Source organism: Scleropages formosus, chromosome 7 (assembly GCF_900964775.1).
Source record: "Scleropages formosus chromosome 7, fSclFor1.1, whole genome shotgun sequence".
NCBI classification, from domain to species: domain Eukaryota; kingdom Metazoa; phylum Chordata; class Actinopteri; order Osteoglossiformes; family Osteoglossidae; genus Scleropages; species Scleropages formosus.
The window spans coordinates 308,873-335,877 of NC_041812.1; the positions used below are offsets into that span (position 1 = coordinate 308,873).

Genomic DNA, 27,005 nt, shown 5'->3' on the forward strand with positions numbered 1-27,005 from the left:
AGATTGAACTTTTATACTAGATTTTTTTTTTTTTTAAACCCGTGTCAGTTTTGGCTCTCAGGTGATATAAATTCGCCATCTTAAATTCACAGCAGGTGACATGTAGTGGCAGCCTCATGCTGCAAAGACAAGGGGACTCTACCTGCTGGAGTCCACCATCACATCATCAGCTCTTCTGTTCATATGTACAAATGTGCGACAAGGGTCTTAGAATGTAGTAAAAATGGTAATGCAGGCAAGTCATGTAGGGCTCCTGATGGCCCTCAGACTTCTAAAATGAAACATCAATCTCACAACTAGACTAGATGTAGAAGCTATGTCCATTTCGAAAGATCCATGTCTTTGTATGAGGCCAATCTATATACATATGCATAGAGCGCAACATATTGTACAAATCATATACAGTGCATATAGTGTGTTCAGTGGAACACACAGTCACTCATATATGGATGAATGACCCATTGTAAGTAGTGATTCTAGCAGTGTAAGTCACCACAGTGAATAAGGTGTGTGGGATGATAACACTACGTAGAGTTCATTGGAAGTCACTTTGAAGAAAGGTGTTTGATAAATAAATGTAAAGGCATGGACTTCTTGCAGCCTGTACAATATAGCTCAAGTCTTCTTGCTAAAAGAACTTGGCCATTTTCACGGTCAGCCAGGGGACTACTGAGGTAAGAAGCACGGCAATGATTATTTTATTTTTTATTGCAGAAAATTATGGGGGAAGGGAGTAACAATTTGCATAAAAATTCAAATTTATTCTAGAAATATTTGACTTTACTAATTACATATTTAGATATCAAAGTACAGTAAACATTTGACTAGAGGAAATGCACCCTCCTTATAGTACAGCATTTTAATCTTTAATATAAATTTAACAAATAGAACTGGCAGTTTCAACTGTGCAATCCACAGAAATCACATGGTTTTTCTCACTCACACTATTCAACTTAAGTACACGTTGTCCACACTTCTCCCATTTTCATGACTATCAAAATAATTTTCAGGCAACTACTTTTGTTTTACAAAGGAAATATTCCTAGGCTTTGCCCTTAAGCAGTAAAGAGATTATTCATACTACTCAAACTGTCAAGAGTTCTTTTCATAAAGAGTTCAAAGTGAACATTTGCAAAGAAATCCGTTCACTCCGTTATACTGCATGAAATCAAGAGGAGGCATTTTTTTGAAACTGGCAGAAATCAAGCAAACTGGAATTTTCTCCACGAAGTCGAGTGAACTTGTACAAATATGTTAAGTGTTGACATCAAGTTCCTCTTTCTTCTGGAAGTCGATGATGCTTTGCATGTACATACATGTATCCAATGCTACACGTGTACAAATGCACAAGACGTGCATAGCTGGTCAGCTCCAAATGGTGTATGAGGAAATAAAACTAAATATAAATGCCTGCAGGATGGCCCCTTTTTCTTGGCTACTTCAATATTTTAAAAAACCACCAGAGACATAAAAACGAACAAACTGCTGAAACATGCTGCACATGCAATGCAATGCAAAAGAACGAAGGAAGGACTGTTGAGAAGTGTCTTCTAGCCACAACCTGCAGTGTTCCGCTAGAAAATAATAATACTGGATGGACAACAACAGTACAGAGGCCACAGACAGTCGTTTCCACCACCTGCGTTCCCTGTAGAACTGCTTCAGTGCACACAAGGAATCCAAATAAAAATTCCAGGTGAGTGTAGTGCATATTCCCAAATAAAAACAGCAGCATTGAACACAACATGACAGACACATGATAAACTTCACATTTTACCAAGCTGAATATGGTTTTCTGGAAACAATTAAATGCCAGGATACTGCAAAATTCATTAAAAGTTTGAAATTCTAATAAAATATATTGTACATTCAAAAGTGTCAAAGATGGTTTCAAGGATGGTGCTTTTTCAGGTCTAGTGTCCATGCTGAATGAGAAAAACCAAAGAAGAAAAACGTACCATGTCTACCTAAATGTATCAATACACCATTCTTAAACATTTGTTTTTAAATATATAAGTTTTCTTCTTTTTACAATTAGCTGCTCTACCAAATTGTGTGGTGATTTCTTTTGTTAGAAAAATGAAGTAATGTATGTGGCAAATGTGGGAAATTTTCTTCAGACTACAAATGGCACGTTGTGGTGGTGGACCTGTGGAGTCTTACATGTAAAGATTACAGCGCTCCTATGGGTGGGGGGCGACGACACACAAGTACACAAGGGGTTTTAAAAAAAAAAAAAAAAAGGGGGGGGGGGGGGACCAGCTAAAAAACAGAACCCTCATAAATGTCCCACCCCACAAGTATGTAACGTGAAATAATCGCCAAACCTTAATGTAATACTTCTAAGAGATGTGGCATTTTTACTATATAAGAAAATAAGTTATTACAATTTAAACAGCTGTCAGGTGTCACTTGCTGATCTTCAGTGCAAAATACAAGAGGCCACTGAGAAGAGTCAGGAAATACCTCGGAAGGACCGAGTTTCAGGCACTACTTTTACAGGTGCTGCCGGACCCCCCCAGCACATTTGTGAAGGTGGTCAAATGTTTTTAAAGAAGAAAAAAAAAAAAAAAGTTACTGCAGCAGAACAAGAGCTGTACTGCTCTTCAGTCACCTTTGTCTTGTCCTCCAGTCGACGGAGAGGTGACAAACTTCAGCCGAAAGCCACCTGGAAGAACACGGGGAACGAATCACTTCACATGTCAGATGAGGAGACAAGAAACAAGGAGTGAAAAGAGTGAAGGAGGAGGATCCAATAACATTCTAACTCCCAATCAGCCTGCCTGTCACATTTTGTTCTGATGAAGACTTGATGATGTATATTTGAACCCCCCCCCCAACACACACAAAAGTTATCAATGGACAACGTTCTGGAGCTGTTACAACCTGTCTCTCCTCCGATTTAATTCCTGCAAAGGCCAGTCCCACCTTCCCCCCCAAGCACTAACCCGTGTCTAAGCACTGACGTTGAGCAGAGACACAGCCGAGAGGTTCGGTTCCCTTAACGAAGGGAGGGAGGGCACAGGATGCGGACCGTGCGGTTACCGAGGTGCTCCGCTCTCCCCACTATTACCTTGCTGTGTTGTGTCCACCAACGGCTGTTTGCAGTCCTGCGCATAGTGCCCGCTGACCCCACAGTTGTAGCACGATGCATTGCCATTCTTCTTCATGCTGGCTGCCCCGCCAGTGCCGGACACTACTGCCACCGAGGGGAAGAGGGGAGGGTAGAAATGGCTAAAGGCTGCCATCTGCTGCAGGCTGTAGCCTGTTTGGGTGCCCAGCACATGCTCGGAGGGCACATGCAGCAGCGGAGCTCCGCTGTAGGTCGTGGCGCTCGGTGGGAAGAAGGACATCTGTGTGGCACCACCGCCCTGCGCCGCCTGGCTCAGGTAGCTGCCTCCGCACAGGGATGTCAGCTGGATGAAGGGTTGGATGCTGAAGACGTGGCGGGCCACCTGCGGAGGGTAGCAGTAGCTGGGCGCGTGAACGTTGCCGCAGTTGCCTCGGCACCCGCAGGCCCCGCAACCCGCCTGCTGGGGAGGCCCCGGTTGCTGCTGTTGAGAAAGGGCCTCGGCGGAGCCGCAGCAGGCGGCGCCGTTTATGTACAAGTTGCTGTCATTCTGTGCCGTGCTATGGGTGAGGGTGGGGTTTGGTGTGGGGGCGGGTCCTGTCGTATGAGGAGGCACCACCTGCGCTTGAGCCACTGTGGAGGTGGCGGCAGCGGCGGCCCCCAGCGAGGGCACAACTTTGGCAGGGCCGGGGACACCGTAAGACGACGGGGGGCCAGTTGGCAGATGCAGACACTTGACGTGGGGCTCCGGGGAGTCTGACCCGGGGTAGGCCGGCTGCAGGGGCGACACGTACGCAGGGCCCGAGGGGATGACGCTGATCGCACCCATCGGGGGCTGGTGCACAGTGCTTTCGGAACTGGGAGGGAGAGGGGCTGTCCTGAAGCGCTGAACAGGGGGCTGAAGGACCGGACTGCTGGGAGGCGGCCCGCTCAGGTGAGGTTTGGCGGTCAAGAGAGTGGGCTCCATGGGTGCCTTCTCAGAATCTCCAGGAGGAGCGTCCAGAGGGAGGGGCTCCCGGAAAACCGCTGGAATCGTTACCATCAACCCCCCCGCGGCCTTGCCTTCCGCATTCTGCTGGGTTGCCTCCGGTTTGCTTGTGCTGTTCTGCACCATGTACGTCATGGGCTGCACAAGAGTCAGGTGGGACAATTCTGAGGGACTCAGGGGGCTCTGTAGGCATGACGCCCCCTCCCTCTGCGCTACGGGGATCATGGGGCGGACGGTGGCCACGGCCGCTCCTGCCACGGCCTTACAGCGCAGGTTCTCTGCACTCCCCTTACCGAAGTCATCTGAGTTACTATCGGTATCTGTGGAAAGAGAAAGAATACACACACACACACACACACACACACACACACACACACGATCTTCAAGAAAAGTCCAACACCAGCACCAGATTGTCTTATTCTGCAGTTTTGCAACAGAACACACTTTCTAGAAAAAATTTAAAAACGCATATACACATAAGACTTTAAAAAGTTAACCAATCTGAGCAAAAAAATAAATTACTGTTATGCTGAAGTTTGTTATTGAACCATGGTAACGGTATACACAGCTTAGGATCCTCCCCATCTCTTTCGCAAAGTGACCTTTAGCGCTATGCAACGTACAACTATTTACATTTATCTGATGCTTTTTCTCCAAAACAGTTTATAATCTTAAGCTACTTACAATTATTTACCCATTGCACAGCTGGGTAATTTTACTGCAGCAATGCAGGGTAAGTACCTTGTTCAAGGGTAATACATAAAGGGGTGAGAACTAAACCTGCGACCGTTGGGTCCAAAGGCAGCAGCTCTAACCGCTACGCTACCAGTTTACCCATTTATAGAGCCGAGTAGTCCTTACTGGAGCGATTCGGACTCGGCAGCTTTCTCAAGGGTATGAAAGCACGAGGTAGGATTCAAACCTGGGCCATTTGAGTGCTAGACAGTGGTCTTAACCACCGTACCACCTGTTGTTCATTGCCTGGAATGGTGACATATTAGATGGCACACAATCTAGCGTGACCCTGTGAAAGCAGAGCCCTCTGGCTCACCGACCTCGGTCCTTATCATCCTCACTCTCCAGGCTCTCCTGGCCATCATGCTGCGGGCTGGAGGGTGAGCTGTAGCTCTCTGAAGATGTCTCCCCATATGCATCCCGTCCGGGTCCTGCATTGACATAGATGCATAATTTGAAAGAGAGAAAAAAAAAAAAAAAAAAACATTTCTTTGTCAGACCTGAACCATAGTGGTGCTGTTGCTATAACCATTACAGTATTTTCCACCATAGAATAATAGAAAAAATTAAAAGCTGGCTTTTGGTACCATGCAACTTCACCGTCTTTACCTTTCGCACTACTCTGCTCCATGAGCTGCAGAGGAGCTGGTCTGATGACCCCATTGGACACAGTGGTTGCCCTGTCCTCGTATTTCTTTGCTTTGTCCCTGAGCACAGAGTAGGACACAACCCTTCAGCTACTGACAAAGAATGTGCATGCAGATTTATAACCACTATGACCACACTAGGGGTTGCACGACTTCAGATTTTTTAAAGTCGTCAGTTATGCGATGGAAGTCAAGTCGACGTCGACTAATCGCTGATGACATCATGAATAAAAACACAAGAGAAGGGAATTCTTTGCAAGAACCGACAATCTGTATTCTCAAACTGAATGCATATGCTGACAACATACATGGGCTCAAAAATATAATACATACATACATATATAATATATATTATATACACACACACACAGTATATATATATAAAACAGTTTTCAACTCAGCAGCAACAGTAATACTTGTATGCTTATGCTACAACTCCCATTTAAGTGCAAAAACAGCAACCGATGCAAAATAAGTAACGGTATAAAACTTGGATCCATGTACGTTGCATTCATCTGTTTTTTGATTCGAAATTGAAAAACAAAATGCAAGTTACAATGCCTTCATTCATTGTTTTAAAAATGAAAAACAAATTATGAATTAAATGTTTAAAAACCATTTTCTCCTCAAAATGTAAAATATGCCTCATTCACAGTTTTTTGCAGTGCTATTTTTTGACCGAGTTATTTCGTTTTGTGAAGTCGACAAATCGACTAGGGGACTAGTCTGTGCAACCCCTAGCGACCATATGTATCAACCCATGAAGGCAGAGCTCCAACCTCCAGGCACATCAGGTTCTCCAGCCTACCTGCCAGCCCCTGGTGGCCGCGTTCTGTTCCTGCTCACAGGGAGGGAGTTCCGCTGCTCCTCAGCCAGGTGCTGTAAAGAAACCAAGGAAATGCATTTTGGCCGATTCATAGAAGAGCAGCAGAAGACCGAACTGTGTACAGCACCTACCAGAGAGACAACAAAATGTGTTACGGTGTCGGCTGAAGCTGTTTGCGGTTAATCACCGACCGACTGAACTCGGAGAAAGGAAAGGGGAGAGAAGAGGAAAAAAAAAAAAAAAAAAAAAAACATTCCCCAAGTATCCAGGACAGTAGGTATAACGTTCGCCAGACAATCATACTGCTGCCGCCACTGTTTTTTCTCTTGGCTGAATGTTCTTACTCTCAAATGCTGTATTTGTTTGGTTTTTGAAAGTTGTAACAGGGCCATATGCCATCCAGAAAATTCTACATTTGACTCAGCAGTCCACAGTACAATCTTCTGCAAGTCCTGGAAGACACATTTACATTTTTTCTTCCCCATTTAGCAGACGCTTTTCTGCAAAGCGAAGTACATCTCGCAGAAGAACACAGTGACACCCGTAGGCTTTTTAGCAAACTGGAGACAAGCTGTCATATTCTTCCCAGTGTGTTTTGTTTCCATCTTGCCATTATTCTATGCATCTGATTTTGGAATGGTGTCTTCAATGTGGAGTCATGAACACAGACCTCAGCAGAGGCAAGAGAGACCTGCAATTCCCTCCATGCTGTTCTGGGGTTCTTTTTTGAGCTTATTAATGACTAAATTATTCTTTCTTCAGCAGACACTTTTCTCCAAAGCATCTTCCAATGAACTCTATGTAGTATTATGAGCCCACACACCTTATTCACCACGGTGACTTACACTGCTAGATACACTGCTTACACTGGGTCACTCATTCATACACCAGTGGAACACACTCTCTCTCTCTCCGTCACTCACACACCACGGGGAAACCTAAACAGCATGTCTTTGGACTGTGGGAGGAAACCCACACAAGACACGGGGAGAACATGCAAACTCCACACAGACTAAGCGGGAATCAAACCCACATCCTTTGGCACCACCCAGGCGCTGTGAGACAGCAGCGCTACTCGCTGTGCCACCATGCTGCCCCTATGATTTCATATTTGACCATCTTGCACACCCAGGAAATGACATAAAACAATACTAGTCTCTCTGAGGCTCCGTTCATACACAACTGTAACTGAAAATAAAAATGATTAAATTTACTGTCAAAAGACTGAAAAAACAGAACATTTGAAAGAAGGCAAATACTTTTTTGCACTGCAAGATCCATGAAAATGTTGCTGTGGAGCTGATTCTGAACACCAGTGATGGTCTTTGGTGGAATGAGGGGAAGAGAAGGCAACGCTCAACACGTCTCCTGCTCCCATACCTTCTGTTGACCAGCTCCGTAAGGCTCCAGAATGGACTTCTGCACGGGTGTCTTTCTTCTCCACTCAGTAACTCCATTGTGCTCTGCTTGGGGTTGCCTCCAGCTGTCAGCCTGTACATTCTTGTTGCTCTGGAGGCTTCGGGGAAAGGAGAGAGAAAAGAGATGCATAGAGTGAGATCACTCGGAACATAATAAAGCATGGTTGTAAAAAGCAGGGGGAGATGGAGACCCCTGGAAGCAGTGCCACTTACCCTAGGCTGGGGCTTTTGCTGCCGTGTTTTTTCCGATGTCCGGGAATTAATGGTTCCAGGTCTGAGGAATGTGAGAGAGGCAAGGGCTGTTAATACTTTGCACCCGGTCCAGAATTTCTTTTCTTCCTCAGACCGTTGAGGAACACTGACCCCTCTCTTCCCCCACATACCTTTTTTTAGGGGCCACAAATGCCCATATGCCTTTCTCCAATTTCCATATAATTTCTTTTGTGCAGTACGAGTACTGTACTATTATTTTTATGGCAATATCATCATATTCCCCATGGTACACCTAAGTGGCATAGTTGTTGTGCACTTATCCACAAGGGAAGGGAAAAAAAACATTACACACACACACACACACACACACAAATAAAATGTGGAAATAGTTGTCTCAGTGAACCATGTTGCCAAAGAGACATGTGAGAGTGACACATGGACAGTTGAATAAGCAAATACACATGTAGGTGTATCACTGTATGTACCTTCTACAGCAATTAGTGAAAACTTCTGGACATGGACCAGTCAACAGTCGAGACAAAATCACAGACTAAAGAAACCATACTTAGCTAAGGGATCTTTTCTAAAGCTTTCAAAGAGACAGTCATGAACCTTCAAACAAAAAAAAACAAGGTTTTGAGGGTTTATGACTTTAGTACCAGAACCGGACAGGGAGACCTCAGCACAGAAGGGACAGCACAGCTGGTCTAAGCATTTCGATGGAGGGGTGTGTACAAGCAGGCCGAGGAGTACTCACACACACCTTCCTCCTGGCTGGAGGCCTCGGAGAGCTCGCCTGTGAAGTGCTCCGGAGGCTTGCAGGTCTTTCCTGGGGGCACCGTCATGCCTGGAGGGGATCATATTTTAGCCCCATATTGTCACATAAGCTCCAGAACTGGGAGAAGAAAAAAAATTATCCACCAGAAACCACCATAACAGCTCACTGTGCACAAATATTTAATCTTCTACTCAACATAATTCATTATTCATACATGAGTTTTACACTTCTCATAGGAAAAAAAAAAAAAAAAAAATCCTAAAATGGATTCATTATCTGTTGCAAGTCACATAACTTCACGCTGAAATTATTTTAGTCTAAGACCTCATTAATACAGGCTGCCGCCTTCTCTTGCCTGCCAGTACCTATCCGCTGAGTCAAGAGTCTCCAGAGCCAACCAGGCCCTAACGGCCTCCTTCTTCAGCTTGACGGCTTCCCTCCCCACCGGTGTCCACCAGCGGGTTCTTAGGTTGCCACTATAACTGGCACCAGCAAGCTTTTGGCCACAGCTGCGCCTGGCTGCTTCCACAGTGGAGGTTTTGAACAGGGCCCATTCAGATTCCATGTCCCCTACTTCTTCCAGGACATGGGAGAAGTTCACATGGAGGTGAGAGTTAAAATCATTCTGAACAGGGTCCTCTGACAATCGTTCCCAGCATACCCTCACTACGCGCTTGGGTCTACCGGGACTGTCCATCAGTTTTCTCTGCCATCTGATCCAGCTCACCACCAGATGGTGATCAGTTGACAGCTCAGCACCTCTCGTCACCCGAGTGTCCAGAGGATGTGGCCTCACGTCACATGAAACGACTACAAAGTCAATCATTGACCTTTGGCCCAAGGAGCTCTGGTACCAAGTATACTTATGAACATCCTTGTGTTTGAACATGGTGTTTTATGGACAAACTATGACTAGCAGAGAAGTCCAATAACATTTCACCATTCGGGTTTAGATCGGACAAGCCGTTCTTCCCAATCACTCCCCTCCAGATTTCCCAGTCATTGCCAACGTGAGCGTTGAAGTCCCCCAGCAGGACTATGGAGTCTGTAGGTGGGGCCCTGTCCAGAACCCCCACCCACCCTCTCCAAGAAGGTTGAATACTCTGAACTGCTCTTTGGTGCATAAGCAGACACAACAGTCAAAGTTTTCCTCTTTGTAACCTTAAGTCTCATTGAGGCGACCCTCTCGTCTACCGGGACAAACTCCACCTGTATGGCAGCCAGCCAGGGGCTTATGAGTATCCCCACACCCACCCTGCGCCTCTCACCCTGTGCATCTAGTTGGTCTCTCTCAACATCCCGCACCAGTTCCGGCTCCGCGAGCGCCTGGTGGCCGAGCAGCCCACGTGACCTGGCCGAGCTCAGCCCAAAAAGGCAACGTGGCGGGGGCCATGCAGGCCCACCACCTGCAAGGTCCAACATGGGGGTTGGGTGCGATGCCTTTCAGGCAGCGCAAAGGGGGCAGGATGGCGCGTGGCGTCACAGAACCTTGCGGCAGAAACTAGCTCTTGGCACGTGGAATGTAACATCACTAGCTAGGAACACTACCCCCAGGCCTGGCTCCAGGGGTAGGGTCCTGGTGACCCTATTCCGGGCAGGGTAAACAACTTCTTTACATTCCTCATAGGGATTTTCAGATCGTGTTAGTCTGGATCTTCACTCGAGACCTGGTGACCATGGAAGACCCTATCAGGAGCATACTGCTCCCAACAATATAGCTCTGGAAATCCCTAGATCATGCAAGTTCTTCTACCATGACAAGGCCCTGATCCAGGAAGGGATTTTACATTTATGTAGCACAAAATATTCAGAAACACACTGCTTTGACCACCAGCCCTACAAATCACCTCTTCTCAGAATGATCAATATTTACTGTTTCATTACTGCGCGAGACTTTGAACTTTAAATTCTGCAAATCAGGAAATTACCTTCACCCCCTAGCTCTACTCTTGATCTCCGAACTGAGTGAGACTGAATTCCACTGGGAAACTACACTTAGAATAATTAGTCAAGCTGGTTAAGACAAGGCTGTCAAGACCGCTGTTCTGCCATACCAAGAGTCCTCACCAGCGCCAACTTGCTGTGGTCACCAGCGGGTTGTACACACTGGCCGGATCACTCTCTTCAGCAGCTGTCAGGGATACAGCAGTTCCCTACCATGAAAGTTCAGTCCTCAGGCAATGCTTTTGTGCAGGTCGGCTTACCACGTCAGTGAAAGTGCTTACAAGTTGTCAAGTCAACAAGATGACCACAATGCAGAACACAGTTTCATCACAGAAAAAGACAATAGTAGCCCACAGATACTTCTTCCCCAAGACTGGACACACACCCTTCACAAAAAAGCGGTCATGTACTTTCAACATAACACTACAACCTTTTACTGGTGTACTATGGTACTGCAATTACTGGTCATTTTGTTTTGCAGCTGAAACTCATTGCACTGAGAGTGAAGTGGTCCTGCTCTGGCCATCAGTGTAAAACTGGAGAAGGTAAAGGAATGAAAGATGACTGAATAAGAGTTCTATGGATGGGACGGTGCCACCAAAGTGATATTCTTTGGTGTTCAGTCTGCTCAGTCCTTCTGGGTCACCTGTTGGGTGTCGGGGGATTTCTGGCCACAGTCGCACTTTGTAGGGCCTTTGCTCCAAGTGACAGTTTCGTTTCTGAAGACAGCCTACCATCTTTCAGCGCTGAGAAACAGCAAGGAGACAAGTGCTGCCGATTGTGCTATTCTATCATTACATTTACATTTATTCATTTAGCAGATGCTTTTGTCCAAATTGACATACACCTCAGCAAAAGTAAAATTTATGCATTACATTGAGAGAAGGAGACATAGCTGCAGACATGAAAGTCTCAAGCAAACCTAGTTTGTTCCCTACCACTTGCTGCACCGAGGGTCATTGTTCGAGTAGGTGCATACGACAGACAAATCCCGATACCGACACCAATTTTTTTTTTTATTATTATTAAATATTATAAGATACACAAATGAGCAGTACAATACCAGAGTAATGGCTGAATAAAGGTTGTATCTGGGGATACTTCTGGAGTTACGAGTTACGATGCTCGATGCATTTTTATCATAAATGGAAAGAGCTCAAAAGTGGGTGGTGTGTGTATGGGAAGGTCACAGACAATACCCATGAATATGGATTTAACCAAATCACTGCTCCAGTGAGTCAATTCAGATCTAAACAAGAAACAATACCGTGCCTGTATGAAGGGAACCAACAATCCATAAGACACTTTACAATTAAACCATGAAAAATAAACCTTTGATCATTCAGAACAAGAGCAAAATGACAAAACTTTGTGATGTATGAATTAATTCGTTTTCAGTTTTAACAAGTCAAAACAAAGGGCTTTTGGCCATCAGATATTCAGTATATAAAAAGGTTTTGGCAACAATGTAATGTATAACTTGCTTGATCATGCTGATACTGTCGAGCCACAATAACTGCTAGGAAATCCACTTAACACTAAGCATACAGCTGTCTTAAGCCAATTATGCATCTGGTATCCAACAAGATCAGCTCAAAAGCAAAGTGATTACACTGTCTGTAGAACATTCACTGGAGGATTAATGAGTATGAAAATATTTATGCTGTACATGTATTATTCGCAGTAATCTTCAGCAAACAAACTATACAAAGAGTACTGATCACTGAAATCTCAAGTGCAGCAATAGCACCTGCTTAATGTCTCATCACCACGTGTGCACTATAGCGGGGTCTGGGGGATATAACGACAGGATCCCCTGCTTTCATTGGTCCACCCCCCCCAAAAAAAAAAAAAAAAAAAAGATTAAGATGACTTATATTAGCTCAAGATCCACAAAGAAATAATCATAAGGAGTAAGATTAACAACAATAGAGAAAATGCCATATTTCAATACAGTGTCTGTGAAATCAGAAAACATCAGTAATATCTCCTTCGAATGCACTTAGAATCTACACAAACACCAGAACAAGTACCATTAACAGTATAATAGTAGAATGGGGCAGACAAATTCTCCTGACTTCGACTATCTCTCATAACAAAGGGTGTCCATTTCCATTCAGGTCTACTTGTGCTTGTGCTATTGTGGAAAGACAGTGTGAGGGACCCTGGGTGTGAGTGATGCACAGACAGTGAACACTTACAGCGGCTGACACTGGTTCCACTAGAGTCACGGAGGAAGAAGCTGCACACCTTCTCCTTCTGTCGGAAAGCTGGTGGTGCAGACAAGAATTTGTCTCTGATATACAAGAAAGAGAAAGAAATGGGAGATGTTATCAGAAACTCCAAATGAAGATGTTAAGAACAGCTGCCTAATATATAGATACTTTCAGTCCTCCGGAGGAAACCAGGCTGTCGGTATGTTTATCATCACTATAAAAATGCAACATGTAACGTCATAGGTTTTCATTAAGTTTGAGTGCTTTTAGAGAACTAACAACTAAACAATGAAAGATAAGTCAAGTGGTTCTAGTATATTCTGTATGCAGCACAGAAAGAAGAATCTAACAGGTACTGACATTTAAAGCCAAAGGGTGGCGCTTTAAATGGAACATTTTCATTTCCAACATGCTGCACTGATTCGTGCCTCACAAATTAACAGCAAAACTGGAGAGAGGGAACAACTTGCAGGAGTCGGGACCATCCACACAAGTTTGCAAGCAAGGCCAGCTTTTGGCCTATGATAAAGAGCATCCAGGAGTCCAGCACTGATGGAACTGGTGAAAGCGTGAGACACTGCTGTCCATAGCAGGAAAACTCGCAGTCAAATTTCAAAAAGGGAAGTTGATGCTCCAGTCCTCACGGAGACGACTGCTTTTCTGGATACAGTGGTTCACACAAGTGTGAAAGTGAACTTGGTTGGGCAGGAGAAAAAGGATGCTCCTCTCATTCCAGTGAATTCTGGGAAATTCCCTTTCCACTTCTCAGGAAATTTACAACTCAGGCGTTGGGAGAGGTTTTCCCAAAGCTGGCATTGGAGTCTCTAGGATTCATTGAAAAGACCAGTTTTGGTCAGAACTTGTGAAAAATGAAGGACTACTGTCTAACTACACTAACCCCACACATGGACACCAATCACAAGAGCACCAACAGATGTTTTATTTACAAAAACAGGACCAAATGTGACATGATTTTGTCTCCATTTCTTTACGAGCCTGAGACGATTTCCCCAATTCTTATGTACTCTTTAAAATGTTAATCAAAGTTAGTAGGTCTGAATGCAGACAGACACTCCAGCATCACGCAAGATACAAGCCACCAACTTCTTTTCAATCTACAGGTTTCACTGGAACACACTAGGAGGAAAGCACTGTTCCCCCCATTTCAACTGCTAACACTAACTGTAGCAAGCTCAGGATCCAAATAAGAGCACACAATAAGACGAAGGAAAAAGCTTAAGGGATCCAGACAGGAACAGAAGCAATACATCTCAGAAAGACAGAGAATAATAGGTGGAGGGAGGAAGGGGAGAAAGATGATGTCAACAATACTTAGCACTTCCTCTCATTTCCACCTGGAGCATCAGACATTTCCTCATGATCGCTGCCTGCCTGGATGTCTGATCACCACCTCCAACTCAACCTCTCCTAAACAGAGATCCTTTACCTCCCAGCTGGCCTGTTTTCTTGTCGTGAGCTCTATCAAACTATACAACTCGCTCATTTTGCTTACCTCCTCGGCTAAGAGTCTGGAGTGATGATTGACTCAAGTCTATGTTCCTCTTTGCACATCAAAGCCACAACCCGGACCTGCAGATACATCCTGCATAACATCCGCAGGATGTGTCCATATCTCACAACAGACTAAATGTAAACGGAAAGTAAACTAACTGTACTTTTGGAATCACAGGTCTGCATCTAAGTGTTTCTTTCTGCGAATGTAATGAACACATTGTATTATCCATGAGATGTACGTCATTTTGGAGAAAAGCGTCTGGTAAATGAATACATGTAAATGAAAAAGAAAAACACCACAGCAATCCTAAAGATTAGAGTGACTACCCTGACAAAGTATTATGTATACACATGTATGTATGGTCTGTAATGACCAAACCTACAGCCTTGGTGCCACAAGGCACCAGTACTAAGTACAGATGAAGTATCTTGAAGAATGTCAGCTGAATGTCAGTTGAGCACTATCAGAGGAAACAATGGCTGGTAAAACTCACCTGAGAGTCCGCTCCAAATCCCTGCATTCTAGCATGTCTCCCTGGCTGAGCAACCTTAAGATGTTCTTCTCAAAGTTCTCCATGACCTGCTCCTTTGGAAGCTGCAGTTGGTGAGGAAATGGGGATCTGAAGTTAACTTTATGGATCCAAGTTTTACATGCAAAGCAGAACTTACAGTAGCTACCAACTTGGTATACTGTGGAATTTGCACTGTTGTTCAAACCTGCAACCTTGGAAATGCACAGGAGCTGAAACTGCTTAGCTGCTATGCCAGCTATACAACAACAGCATAAAAGAAAAATAACCTAAAACCTGCCCATTACCTTCAACAAAAAATCCTCCAGTTCTCGGTGTGTCTTTGTTATGCTGACTGACGAAGCATCAGACCACTTTACCTGAGGAGGGGAGAAATGGGAGGATCATTTCATCTTTATTACGAACTTGGGAAAACATGCTGAAACAAAGTGTGAGAATTCACAACATAGATATGAAATAAGGGTGTGAGAGCCCTGTACTATTACCTTGGCAACGCAAGTCATTGACAGATGAAAATGACAAAATATTGTTCTGAATTAATGTGAGAGTTCTGCCTTTTTTCTTGTACTAAAGCTTAAGTCTGAGTAGGCTTGTTAAAGGTTTAAATTTCTGAAGAAACCCTATAAACTTAAAATCTTTCAAACACTTCTGGAGTATAATGCTGGAAAAAGTACAGACTTCATTCTCATAATGAGGACAGTTCTTTCCCAAAGATGAGCTCATCAAGTGAACTCTTCATGACGATTAATTTAAACGGGGGAAAGACATGAAGCATTCCCAAGCCACAAAATGTTCACATTTAAGGCCATAAGTGGAAGCTGATTTTTCAGATGTTTCAGCTATTAAGTGCAACACATGATCCGTCAAAGGAAGAAGAGGACTGGAGTTTATAGCAGGGCAATAGCGCTTATTTTTTGCCATTTCAGCTCATACATATGCACTAAACAAATAGAATTCCTGACTTATAACCTATCTACAGAAAATATTTGCTGCTTTTCACATCCCCCTTTTCCTGCCATCATTGATCTTGCTGATAGAATAATCTTACTATGCATGCATTACTATTTTCTTTTATTCTGCTGCAGGGTTACTTTAAATGGCAAAAAATAGAAATAAAGGAATGAGCTGACCTTCACTATCATTTCATCCAAGTGCAAAAATTAGACTACGTACTGTGAACACACACAAAATGGACTCTGGTGCAGATCTCTTTGGTGAGTAAAGAGGTTTTCAAATCTCCATCGAAAGCATTAACTTGTCCTGTTTGTAAGACTGCTGTCCTGCTTCCCCCATCCCCCCAACCATTATCTTGTTAACAATGATAATTCATGCCCCACTTTGCTGAAAAGTGTGAAATTGGGGTCAGGTAATATGCAGCTCCATTGCCCAGCTCTTTTTTTGACCCTTTCTGTCAAAAGGTCCTCCTTCCTTGATCACCATCTGGGCAACCCCATGTTTAAATTAAGCAGATCTGACATTTTAGAACAAGTGCATTAGATTTACCCATTTTTTTTTCCCCTCCAAAGTGACTTAGAATGCCTCAAGGGTTTTCTCAAGGGTTTCTCAAGCCTTTTCTCAAGGGTTCTGCAGCAGGTGAGATTCAAATTTACCTTTGGATCCAAAAGCAACAGCTGTAACCCTAATTTACCATTACTAAAAATGCCAACTGTACCATTTTTATCTTATACTTAAAGAGCCTCAGGAACCTACTTGTTTTTTCTGTAAAACAGAATGCCCAGAATTGAATCATTTGGGAAGATATCCCTAGTGATGAACATCCAAAGGAAACTTTTTTTTTTTTTTTTTTTTTTTAATTTACAGACATAAAGGGCATGGTAATGTTCAGTAGCTATTAATTCATTAAAATAGGACACACTTGACAGTGTCATCTTTCATGTTCAGTGGCTGCTAGCAGCTGGAGCCGAATAGCATCAGGTCTAGTACAGCTCAGAAAATACACACAATCATTTGCACTGAAGAGAAGGCGCTTTGCTGTGACATAACAGCTATTCAGGCATAGGAAAATAACAAAACTATTCTTGGAGAATAACCTCTTCTTTTCAATAAGCAAGAAAGAAAGACTGAACCTGCTTAAACTCTAGGAGGAAAAAAGCAAAAAAGAATCAAGTGGTTCAAGGGAGACATCAAATCTGCTGTATTTCAACAGAAATTCTCAAAGGACAGAGTTGCAAAAAGAAGGTCTCTGCTTAACCATCCACAGGAAAGCTGAAAGGAATAAAAATGGTCAGTAAAGTCTGGGAACAGCATATACATTTCCAACCCAATCTACATAAAGATACATTTACATTTATTAATTTAGCAGACTTTTCTCCAAAGCGACATACATCTCACAGAAAAATAGAATGAGAGCATGACATCAACAGAAAGAGACTCGGATGTAGTTAATTTGTCACATTCCACCATTATAACCCAACATACTGGAGATCACATGAGTAACTGCATTCTAGAAATGGGGCCGGAAAGCTCCCCACTAGCCAAGACTTCATGTGGTCCAAAGCCTGGATATAAGAGGAGGGGGGTTGGGCCACCTCCACCCCATAAAACTCAGCTTGTTACAGAAATACAAGCAAGAAGGAGAGGACCTTAAACAGTCCAACACCTGCAGGCGTGCAACAGAAAGCCTATACCAGAAGGGGGACAGATACACAAATTCTCATTCTTGGACATCTCACTGCATCACCAGGGATTCATCATAGTGACAAAGCAATTTTGTGTATTGCTGCATTAGCTTCCAGTTAAGTTTAGAACAGATTACAAAATCTTATGCTTGACCTGTAAGGCAGTAAACAGAAACTTAGAGAGATTTTTGATTCTTATGTTCTAGAAATTTGTCTTTATTCATTGGATATGTGTTACCTTGAAGTGCTTGTGATGATGAAGATCTCAGTAGGAGGGTGTGTCTTTAGCTACAGAGCACCTAAAGTTTGTAATAGTCTGTCTGCTGTTGTCAGGAATGCCCTGTCTGTCTCAACCTTTAAATCCAGGCTTAAGAATCGCTTGTTCATTCTAGCGTGTCCATGAATGATGTGTTTGCTGTCTTTTTTCCTACATAAAACTCTAATCTCATTATGTCATCATTTACTAATCTTTTTTTCTTGTTGAGCATTGTTTCCCTATGATGAAACCTGAGGAGGGTGGCCATGTTACCAACACTACACGTTAATGGAAACTGATGACAGCATGCCATGGTGGACAACACCCGCCTTTGCAAACTGGGACATCAACTTATAAGCATCTAGCAACAATGTTATAAATATCAGAGCAAAAAAAAAAAACCTTAAGGAAAAAAACCTTAATTAACCTCAAGGCGGTTAATTCATAAAAGCCGGTGGGTTTCTTGAGGCAAAATCACAACAACATTATGATGGATCTGGATGCAGGGAGGGTAACAATTCATGCTGTGACAAAGGTTCTACATTATAGTGAAGACAAAGTGCTGGAGGATACTGGTACACCAAAGCCAGCACTCAGTGAGGGACTGCACCTGCCAGCCTCTGCTGCCCAAGGAAAACTGAGAGCTTGACATTCACACTACCTCCCCATCCAGCATCTTCCACCATATTCTCTCAGTCACATTGGAACAGAATACTCTGAACCTTTGCTTGTTTCACAAGCTCTAAAAGTTTGCAATTTCATTAAATGGTTGTTTAAAATGCAAAATATGGTCTAATGTTACTCTATAGTACAAGCATGAGTGATATTATCAAAAATCTGTTGATCTATGTCACAAAGACCTGTGAAGTATGCGAAGAAGGTGAAATTTATAGAACAAAACAATGTATTTGCTTGTGTTAAAGAGAAATGCTACACTATATCCTTTACATGAGTTGAGTAAAGAATATTTTAATTTGCCATTTATACAGCTTTGTCTCTCACACACACACACACACACACACACACACTTTTGGGACTCGTAGCAGCAAGCGTAGGAAGAACAACGTACCACAAAGTTGTACTCTCTGTCACTTCGGTTCCGTGAGATTCCCTTCAGCACAATCTTCTCAATGTACACCGCTGAAGATACACAAAGACAAGGCAACAATGCCCAAAGCAGAAAAGTGTGGGTATTTCTCACTGAAACACAAGTGATGCTATTGACATGTCAGGGAGAAGTACTGCGAGTTATGACACAATGATTTTTATTGACCAGTCTGCTGAAAGAGAAACATCTCTTTATAAGATGAAGACCGTTTCACAATAGCCAGTCTTTGGTGCAGAGTTACCTTCTCTGTTGATGCTACTAGCTTGTGGCTGGGTAGCCAGAGGTGATTGTACTCTGTTGCTGCACCTAGAATCCATGGATGGAGAGGGGAAACTTCTTTTTGGAACCTTGTTCTGTAGTATCAGAAAGAAAAAAAAAAAAAAAACAGATCTGTACACATACAGTACAAGTCAAAAGTTTGAACATACCTACTGACAGAAAAACTCTTCATTTTTACCATTTGCTATATTTAATAATAGTCAAGACATAGAATCTATGAAATAACATAGAATAGCGCAATGACCAAAAAAAACTTGAATCCAAACTTATATTTAGATTCTTCAGAGTAGCCACCCTTTGTCCCGATGACAGTTTTGCAAACTCTTGATATTCCCTGAACCAACTTCATGAGGAATCACCCAGGGCGCTTCTCCAACAGTCTTGAAGGAGTTCCCACATATGCTGAGCACTGGTCGGTTGCTTTTCCTTCACCCCGCCGGACCAAATCAAACTAAACCATCTCTGTTGGGTCCAACTCTTAACTCTCAGTAAAACTGCAAATGAAAACAACTTATCGGGGGGGTGGCATTACAAAAAATGTTTTCTAAAATTTAAAATTTTGATCCAGGATAATTTTGCAAAAAAAAAAAAAATTCACACACAAGCATCAATCTCGGTATTTATATTTTTGTTGGAACCAAATTTCAAGCATTAAGCCTTGAGATTGAAATCTCTAGGATGATGGAAAAAACACATTCAATCAGGTGTCTCTAAACTTTTGACTGACTCTGTATATAGTATATATAGTTGCCAGGGCTCACTGTCTGTCAGATACAGTAATAAACTGTGAGCATAGTAGGGTAAGGGGTTACATCACTGGCAAAGCTGAGAAAAAGGTCAGTAGTGACTCAGGACTAAATGGACTTAGTAGCCACCACTCTCAGTGGAACAAGCAACATTACAGTTAGATTTACTTAACTGACACTTTTCTCCAAAGCAACTTACAATGTTAAGGTTACAGTTATCACAAGCTTATAACTATTTACCCATTTATACAGCTGGGTAATTTTACATCAGTACCTTGCTCAAGGGAATTACAGCCAGAGATCAAACCAGCACCCTTCAGATCCAAAGGCAGCAGCTCACACCCCTGTATTACCAGCTGTCCAAGAAATCACTCTTCACTAATGAGTGATTCTACAGCAAACTCAGGTTAATACAATAGCTGGAGCTGAGACTTGAACCTGTGACCTTTGGGTTCAAAGGCAACAGCACTAACCACTATGCTAGCAGCTGCCCTATGCATGTCAGATACAGCTGTGGGGTCTCTGCCTTTATTAGACTGGAAATGAGTACTTCCAGCTAATTCAACACAACCGATATTTTAGGACGAAGGTCATGGCAGACCATATTTGTACAGAGGGCGTCATGTAACCCAGGAAGAGAAAAGCCCATCTGCAGAAAAACAGCTCATCAACTGGAACAGCCTCCCTTTACTAAAAAGGTCGAAGGCCAATGTCAGTGCCACTTTTTCCAGTCAACTTAAAATGCACAGGTAGTAGGTTAAACCAATATCACAAAAGCACTGATATAGGTTACACAATGCCTGCATGGTGAGCCAGACTAACAGCTTTTTCGGTGAGGAAGAGAAAGACTATTCTTAGGAACAAGGATGGAGATTCACTATAAGCGGTACAAACAGGGGTACATATTCAGAACTTCCAGCAAGCAGAGCATCGTTTACTCTGTGCAATCTCAAGGACGTGCCTGCAGTGGATTACAGATCACAGACAATAAGAAGGGGAGACCATGCAGAAGACCTCAACTCCCCCCCCCGGTTACTACATATATTGCCCTTACAATTCTACAACTTATTGGTCTCTTCTCCATTTCTTTATGAATCTTAACTTAAGCACAAGACACACACAAGGCGGTTAATTCATAACCAGAACATATATGCTGACCAGCCTAAAAGTTCTGAACATTCCTGTCCTGCTACTACATTAAAATCAGAGTGTGCCACAGCTCCTATTGAAACAGTTGAGTGTGCTTGCTGGAAATTAGTTTTGTGTCACTAGGCACCTGGCTAATAAATTTCAGCAGAAAAGGAAAATTGACTTCTCAGCTCTTCAGCACCAATTCCCAGGGAACGAAGACACTTGTGGGTTGCTCTGCTTTCCACCTTCTGTCCAGTTTGATCCATATGGGTACTGGCCAGATGTATTCAAACTATTCTGCTCTCCTGTAAAAGACAGAACAATCTGAAACAATCTCCTCACAATTTTGGAAACTATAGCCAAACTTAGTTCTGGGATTGTGTTGAAGAGAAAGACCTAGGTCAAGAGCAAGATTCCCAAGCTTGCAAATGTAATCTGTCCATTTATTGATGAATTCACCAGTTGCCTTGTTTAACTTGACAAGGCAACAACATGGTCAACCCTTTGAGAGCAATGTTGATGGATGCACAGATTATATTTTATGGCTTACCCTCAAAGTATTGGGTGACATCCGTAAGATATACAGATGCTTGGTTTCACACCAATGTAGGAATGTCATGCCAAATCAGCACAGTCCTCTCTCACATGGATTCCCAAGAAGTACCTCAGTAGAAGACTGTCTTAAAACCTTACTGCACAATATGAGCAGGTCATGTCTTCTCCATGAAATCACCCAGAGCCTGTTGGAGTGACTGTACACTGAGACTCACAGGTAAGGATCCTCAGGATGCCTCTCATTTCTGCAAAGCTGACACAATGCAAATAACACAATGCTGCCAGCAATAAGCTGAACTTGAAATTAAACTTTTAGAAAAGTTTTTTTAAAAAAAAAAAGCATATAACTGTAGAATGCATAGCTGCGAGGCCAGCTCATTTTTGTTAGCTTAAATATTATCCTTAAGCTTTAATCAGCAATACAACCTTCAAACTGATGCTAGTGAGAGATGTGAGGAACTCTGCAGGAACTGCATTGTACTGTGCACTTCCCACATCACACCATTACCACCTTCGCCTACTTTACAAAGGCAAAATGCTCCAAAAAAACCCTTTACTTCAGTAACCCAGTTACTTCAATAATTGTCACATTAGCCAACAACACAAGGTAAGAGGCTTGTATTAATTACTTTAAACTGTCAGTAGTGTATTTGTGTCTGAATGCTTTTGTTCACGATTCCACTTTCCTCACACTTTTTCATAATCTCTTCACTTAGTATAGGCATGATGCACTAAAGACCTCCTGTGCCTCCTGCATGACTCGAAAGAAACCTGTGAAGGAAGAAATGGGTCATTTTTCAAGTGTTGCTACTGTCTGCATAATGTTAGTAATGCATAAAGTAACCACTTCATACTGAAAATATAAAAAGCCCTATAAAAAAACTAGATACAGCCACCATATATGGCTTATAGATGTATGACTACTATAATTTAAATCTTACATTGATTTGTTTCACATTTTCCTCCAAAGTGACAAACTACTACTAATTATTACTGAACAAATTTAGGGTAGCTACCTTGCGCAAGGGTACTACAGCTGCAGGGGGGATTCGAACCTGTGACTCTCAGGTCCAAAGGCAGCAGCTATAACCACTACGCTACCAGTTGTCCGCCAGCTACAACTAACAGCAAAAGCAAAGGTTATTAAAAAATCCGACAGACTCAACCGCTTAAAGAAGAATCACACTGCACGACTGCACTCAACCAATATTCATATGCTACAGTAGCATACGACAGGGACCTGTGCGGCTATGAAAATTAATATAAAACGCGAAGAGACAAAAATTCAAGAAAGTGGATGAAGGAGCCCTGCTTGAGCACGAGGAGCCTTTTCCCAAGCGTCCCAATCGCCGCCAGGCCACACGCCCCGTGCAGCCGGTCACTAGAGCTGTGTGACAAAACACAGTAGAGAACAGCACAGCACAGCAAACAAGTAGAGTATCTGTGGGTGTTACACAAGCAGAGCGACAGCAAGCGACAAGTGTCATGGAGACCACCTGCTGAACTGCTGAGAACGTGATGGAAAACGCTTCTTCCAGCTTCGCTTTACGAACGAAACCTCTTTGTTTGTAAGTCTTAAGACTTCCTTCCTCAGATCATAAACATGAGTAGTACTCTTGACAATTGAATTGGACACACTACTACTAACCATTATTACTACGTACATGTAACACTGACATGTTACCACATGAGAAATCTACCGCTTGATTGTAAAAATGTCCATATTCTTGTTGCAGTCCTAAATGTGCTCATATCATTCATAGAAGCAAAACTACATACATTGTATTGATTGATTGATTGATTGATTGATTGATGGAAAACTGTGGTCCACAGTGGAGCTGGGGGCTCGATGTGTGGCAAACATCGAGCATTTATGCCATGGGAACACAGAAGAAGGCTGGAATATATATAAATTACCTTAATTCACTATGAAAAATTTGCCTACAGCTGTAACCATTTACATGTTGCTTCGCACAAAAAAAAAAAGGTTTCTTTTTTTTTGGGAACCGTAAACGGCCACTAACTTCATCCGGATATTGAATGATCCGAGCCTGAAAGGTCCTCGACAGCACAAGGTAACGCCCACTTCCGGCCAAACGTGATATTCATTGGTTGAAAGTCGCAACAATTGCAAAGATTTAAACACCTCCCTGCGTCTTACAGATGTCAATCATTTGGAGGCCCGAATGATTGGACGAAACAAGTTGCACAGCCTCATTTAAATAAATTAGCGAAGTGTCTGGCTGCCCACGAGGACGGAAGAAGTTGCAGGTATTCAGCCTGGTCTTCTGTCACCTAGCTTATTACCGACTTTCGCGGAACACAGTTAAGTAAACAAACATACATATTTATACATTATAGCTATAAAACAGACGTGCCATCCTGCAGTACAGAGTACAACGAATATTTTGAAGACAGTCACTGTCGTTGAAAACAGCTGGAGGCTCATCATCAGAGCGACGCAATTGAATTATGAACCTCCTAGTCAGTCATGAGTTGTGTAACAGACCGAGCAGGTTATCATGTTGTAACCAAAAAAAGAAAAAAAAAATTCGAGGGACTAGTAAGTTAGTAAGTAAGTACCGGGAGGTACAATTTCATGGGGTTAAAAACAAGCGAGGATGACACACACACACACACACACACGTCCGAGCCAATCAATCCAGATATAACAACACACACTACGAATCAATTACCCCGAGCCGAGAGGGGATGTGAATAATATTAACGATGAATTTAAAAGCGCGCACGTTCATTAAATGTGCTCGTGACCACTGACTGAGCCCGCTGACGCTGCGGCCGCACTCGCACTCGCACTCTCCGCCTTGCGCGCTCACCCACCCACCCGAGCGTCAGCGGCGCGTCCCCGCGGCTTCCTCTCCTCCTTCTCTTCCTCATCTTCCTCCAGGCGCTTCTCGAGCCGCTCCAGCTTCTCCCGCACCGCCTCCCTCTGGTGGAACGGGAAAGCCGGGTGCAGGGAGGCCATAGTGAAGAGCAGGGCCATCTGCTCGAGCCTGGCACCGGCACCGCGAGCGCGACCGTACCCCGCATCCGGCCCCGCGGGCTCGTCCCCGGCGGCGTCGTGGAGGTGCTGCTCGCAGCCAGACGGCGTCAGGTCCGCGTGGCTCAGGACGCGGAACAGGAGCCCCGCGCACTCCCGGTTCTCCGAGCCCAGGAGGGAGAGGGAGACGAGCAGCTTGGACCGCACCACCGGGTCGCCCACGTCCGACAGGAGGCCGAGATCGCTCGGGCTGTTTGCCCGGATCTCGAAGTCCCGGAGGACGTGGAAGTCCTTCCGCGCGAGGTCCTCCAGACAAGAGCCCAAGAAGCGCAGCTCGAGCGGCTGGCACATATGGAGGAGCCCACACATGAACTCTATTCGCCGGGCCGGACTCAAGTGCAAGCCGAACCACTCAAAGACCGCCTCCTTGTCCAGCCGGAGCATCGGATGTTGCCGGGAAGGGGGCCCGCCATCCTGCCCGTCCGCGGCCGGCTTCTTCGCTCGGTCCTCCGCCGCTCTCCCGCCGCCGCCGCCGCCGGGCAGCTTCATTTCCAGCATGATGATGATTATTAATGTTGTCAACTCCGCGACGGCGATTTTATTTATTTTATTTTTTTAAAAAAAAAAAAAAAAAAAAGCGGCGATCAAGAACGCTCGCGCATTATTCGCTTCACACAGTTGAATCGGCGGAAAAGTTTTACGCCATAATTTGTACAGAACCGCAAAAATCACAGTGACACACGGCGCTCAACGTCCAGCTAGCTCGCTAGTTCCTACAAGATCACTTGTGTGCCGCTCCTACGCGAGCTGTCAATCAAAGGCGCGACTCCGCCCCCTTCCCTTGGATCGCTGGGCTTCAACGACATCGAGGTGACGCTGCTATTGGCTCAAACAATCCGCCCCTCGCGTCCCTATGGATCGCTGGGCCGTCAGTTACGTGCGGCGTTAGCGCCCTATTGGTCCGAAGGAGAGCCCCTGAGCGAAACGCCCGCGCACGTCGGCATCCCATTGGCTCGAAATGCGCTTCTATTTTGGGGAGACGCATTTAAAAGTCTGTAATCTGTCACTAAGTTATGACAGTTTGTTCTCAGCTGCTCCGGTCTCCGGCACAGTGTAAAGTATCCGCAATATGAAATGACTACAATTATTGCTGCAGTTTTTTTTTTTTTTTTTTTTAAACCAGTTACATGTATGATTTCCAAGAGGTGGCAGATGTACATAAGCCACTCTAGAAGCCAGTGCTGTTTGTAGGCCTAGAAATTCCCACATTCCTGATTCACTGTACGTGACAATGTAGTGCCTGCGGAGTAAGCAGTGCATTTTCTTATTTTATTATTTTCAGTGTAATCAATATTATGCACATTTAAAGCTATATATTATAGAACTGTACAGTGATGCACATTAAATGGAATGGCAAAAGGTCAATTATTTAACTGGTTAAAAAAAAAAAAAAAATCAGTGTGTTTTGTCTTCTTATTAGTTACAGCGTGGCATAAATTGTGTTGTCACAACCATTGTTTATCGTTTTATTGCCATTAATGTATCAGATTTGTAAACACTTTAGGCGTCGTCTTGTTTGTTTCTTCACATCATGTATTGTCCAATAGCGGCACCATAGTGTTAGTTTCCCACACAACGGTTAGAACTCCTGTCTCATAGCACCTGGGTGGTGTGAGAGGACGTGGGTTCGATCCCTGCTCGTTTGTGTGGAGTTTGCATGTGTCTGTGTGGGTTTCTTTCCAAAGACATGCTGTTCAGGTGCACTGGTGACTCTCTAAGTCACCCATAGTGTGTGAGTGACAGAGAGTGTGTGTGTTCCACTGATGTAGGGATGAGTGACCCATTGTAAGTAGTGTATCTTGCAGTGTAAGTCACCGCAGTGAATAAGGTGTGTGGGCTGGTAACGCTACATGAGAGAGTTCATTGGAAGTCGATATGGAAAAATTTATTATTAATCTTCTTTGCTTCAGATGGAGCATAAGGAGCTAACGAATCTCCGCCAGCCTCTGCGATCCTGGGATAGCCAGCTGATTTCGTTCCAGGTCTTACCTATTTTCCTTCTCTTCTTCGACTGTCCTTCTCCAGGTGCCCAGGGGTCTACCTCTCTTTTGCTTGCTGGGTGGTGCTCGTGTGATACATCCTGCATAATATTTGTAGGATCTGTCCCTACCTGACTACTGACTCCGCCCGACTACTTGTCCAGGACATTGTGACATCCCGTCTGGATACTGCAACTCTCTCCTGTGTGGCCTTCCTGCTTATGCCATCAAACCTCTGCAGCTTCTACAGAATGCTGCTGCACGAGTTGTGTTTGATTTGCCAAAGCGCTCCCATGTGTCTCCTCTACTTATTTCTCTGCACTGGCTTCCTATAGCTGCCCGAATCAAATTCAAAACCCTGGTTACTGTGT

At 43.8% G+C, this 27,005-nt stretch overlaps 2 protein-coding genes across 3 annotated transcripts in view; one reads left to right on the forward strand and one right to left on the reverse strand.

The window, feature by feature from the left end:
- Nucleotides 1-690: 690 nt before the first annotated feature.
- Nucleotides 691-25,943, reverse strand: zcchc2 (zinc finger, CCHC domain containing 2). 2 transcript variants are annotated; one of them, XM_029253430.1, is made up of 14 exons: nt 24,440-25,943; nt 19,125-19,236; nt 18,845-18,915; nt 15,168-15,239; nt 14,845-14,945; nt 12,821-12,915; nt 8,661-8,744; nt 7,898-7,958; nt 7,647-7,782; nt 6,249-6,319; nt 5,403-5,500; nt 5,114-5,224; nt 3,074-4,378; nt 691-2,668 (listed from the first exon to the last, which is right to left on the reverse strand). In XM_029253430.1, the coding sequence occupies exons 1-14, from the start codon at nt 25,151-25,153 to the stop codon at nt 2,607-2,609; spliced, it is 3,093 nt and encodes a 1,030-aa protein (XP_029109263.1). In that variant the 5' UTR covers nt 25,154-25,943; the 3' UTR covers nt 691-2,606. The 2 variants fall into 2 exon arrangements, with proteins under 2 accessions (XP_029109263.1, XP_029109262.1); XM_029253429.1 differs by having other exon boundaries at nt 8,655-8,744.
- The window catches only part of LOC108934012 (collagen alpha-1(XXI) chain), a 47,379-nt gene continuing 44,208 nt past the window's right edge, over nt 23,835-27,005 (forward strand). The window contains exon 1 of the mRNA XM_029253431.1: nt 23,835-23,865. The gene's annotated coding sequence lies outside the window, so the exon portion shown is untranslated. The remainder of the gene's footprint in view (nt 23,866-27,005) is intronic.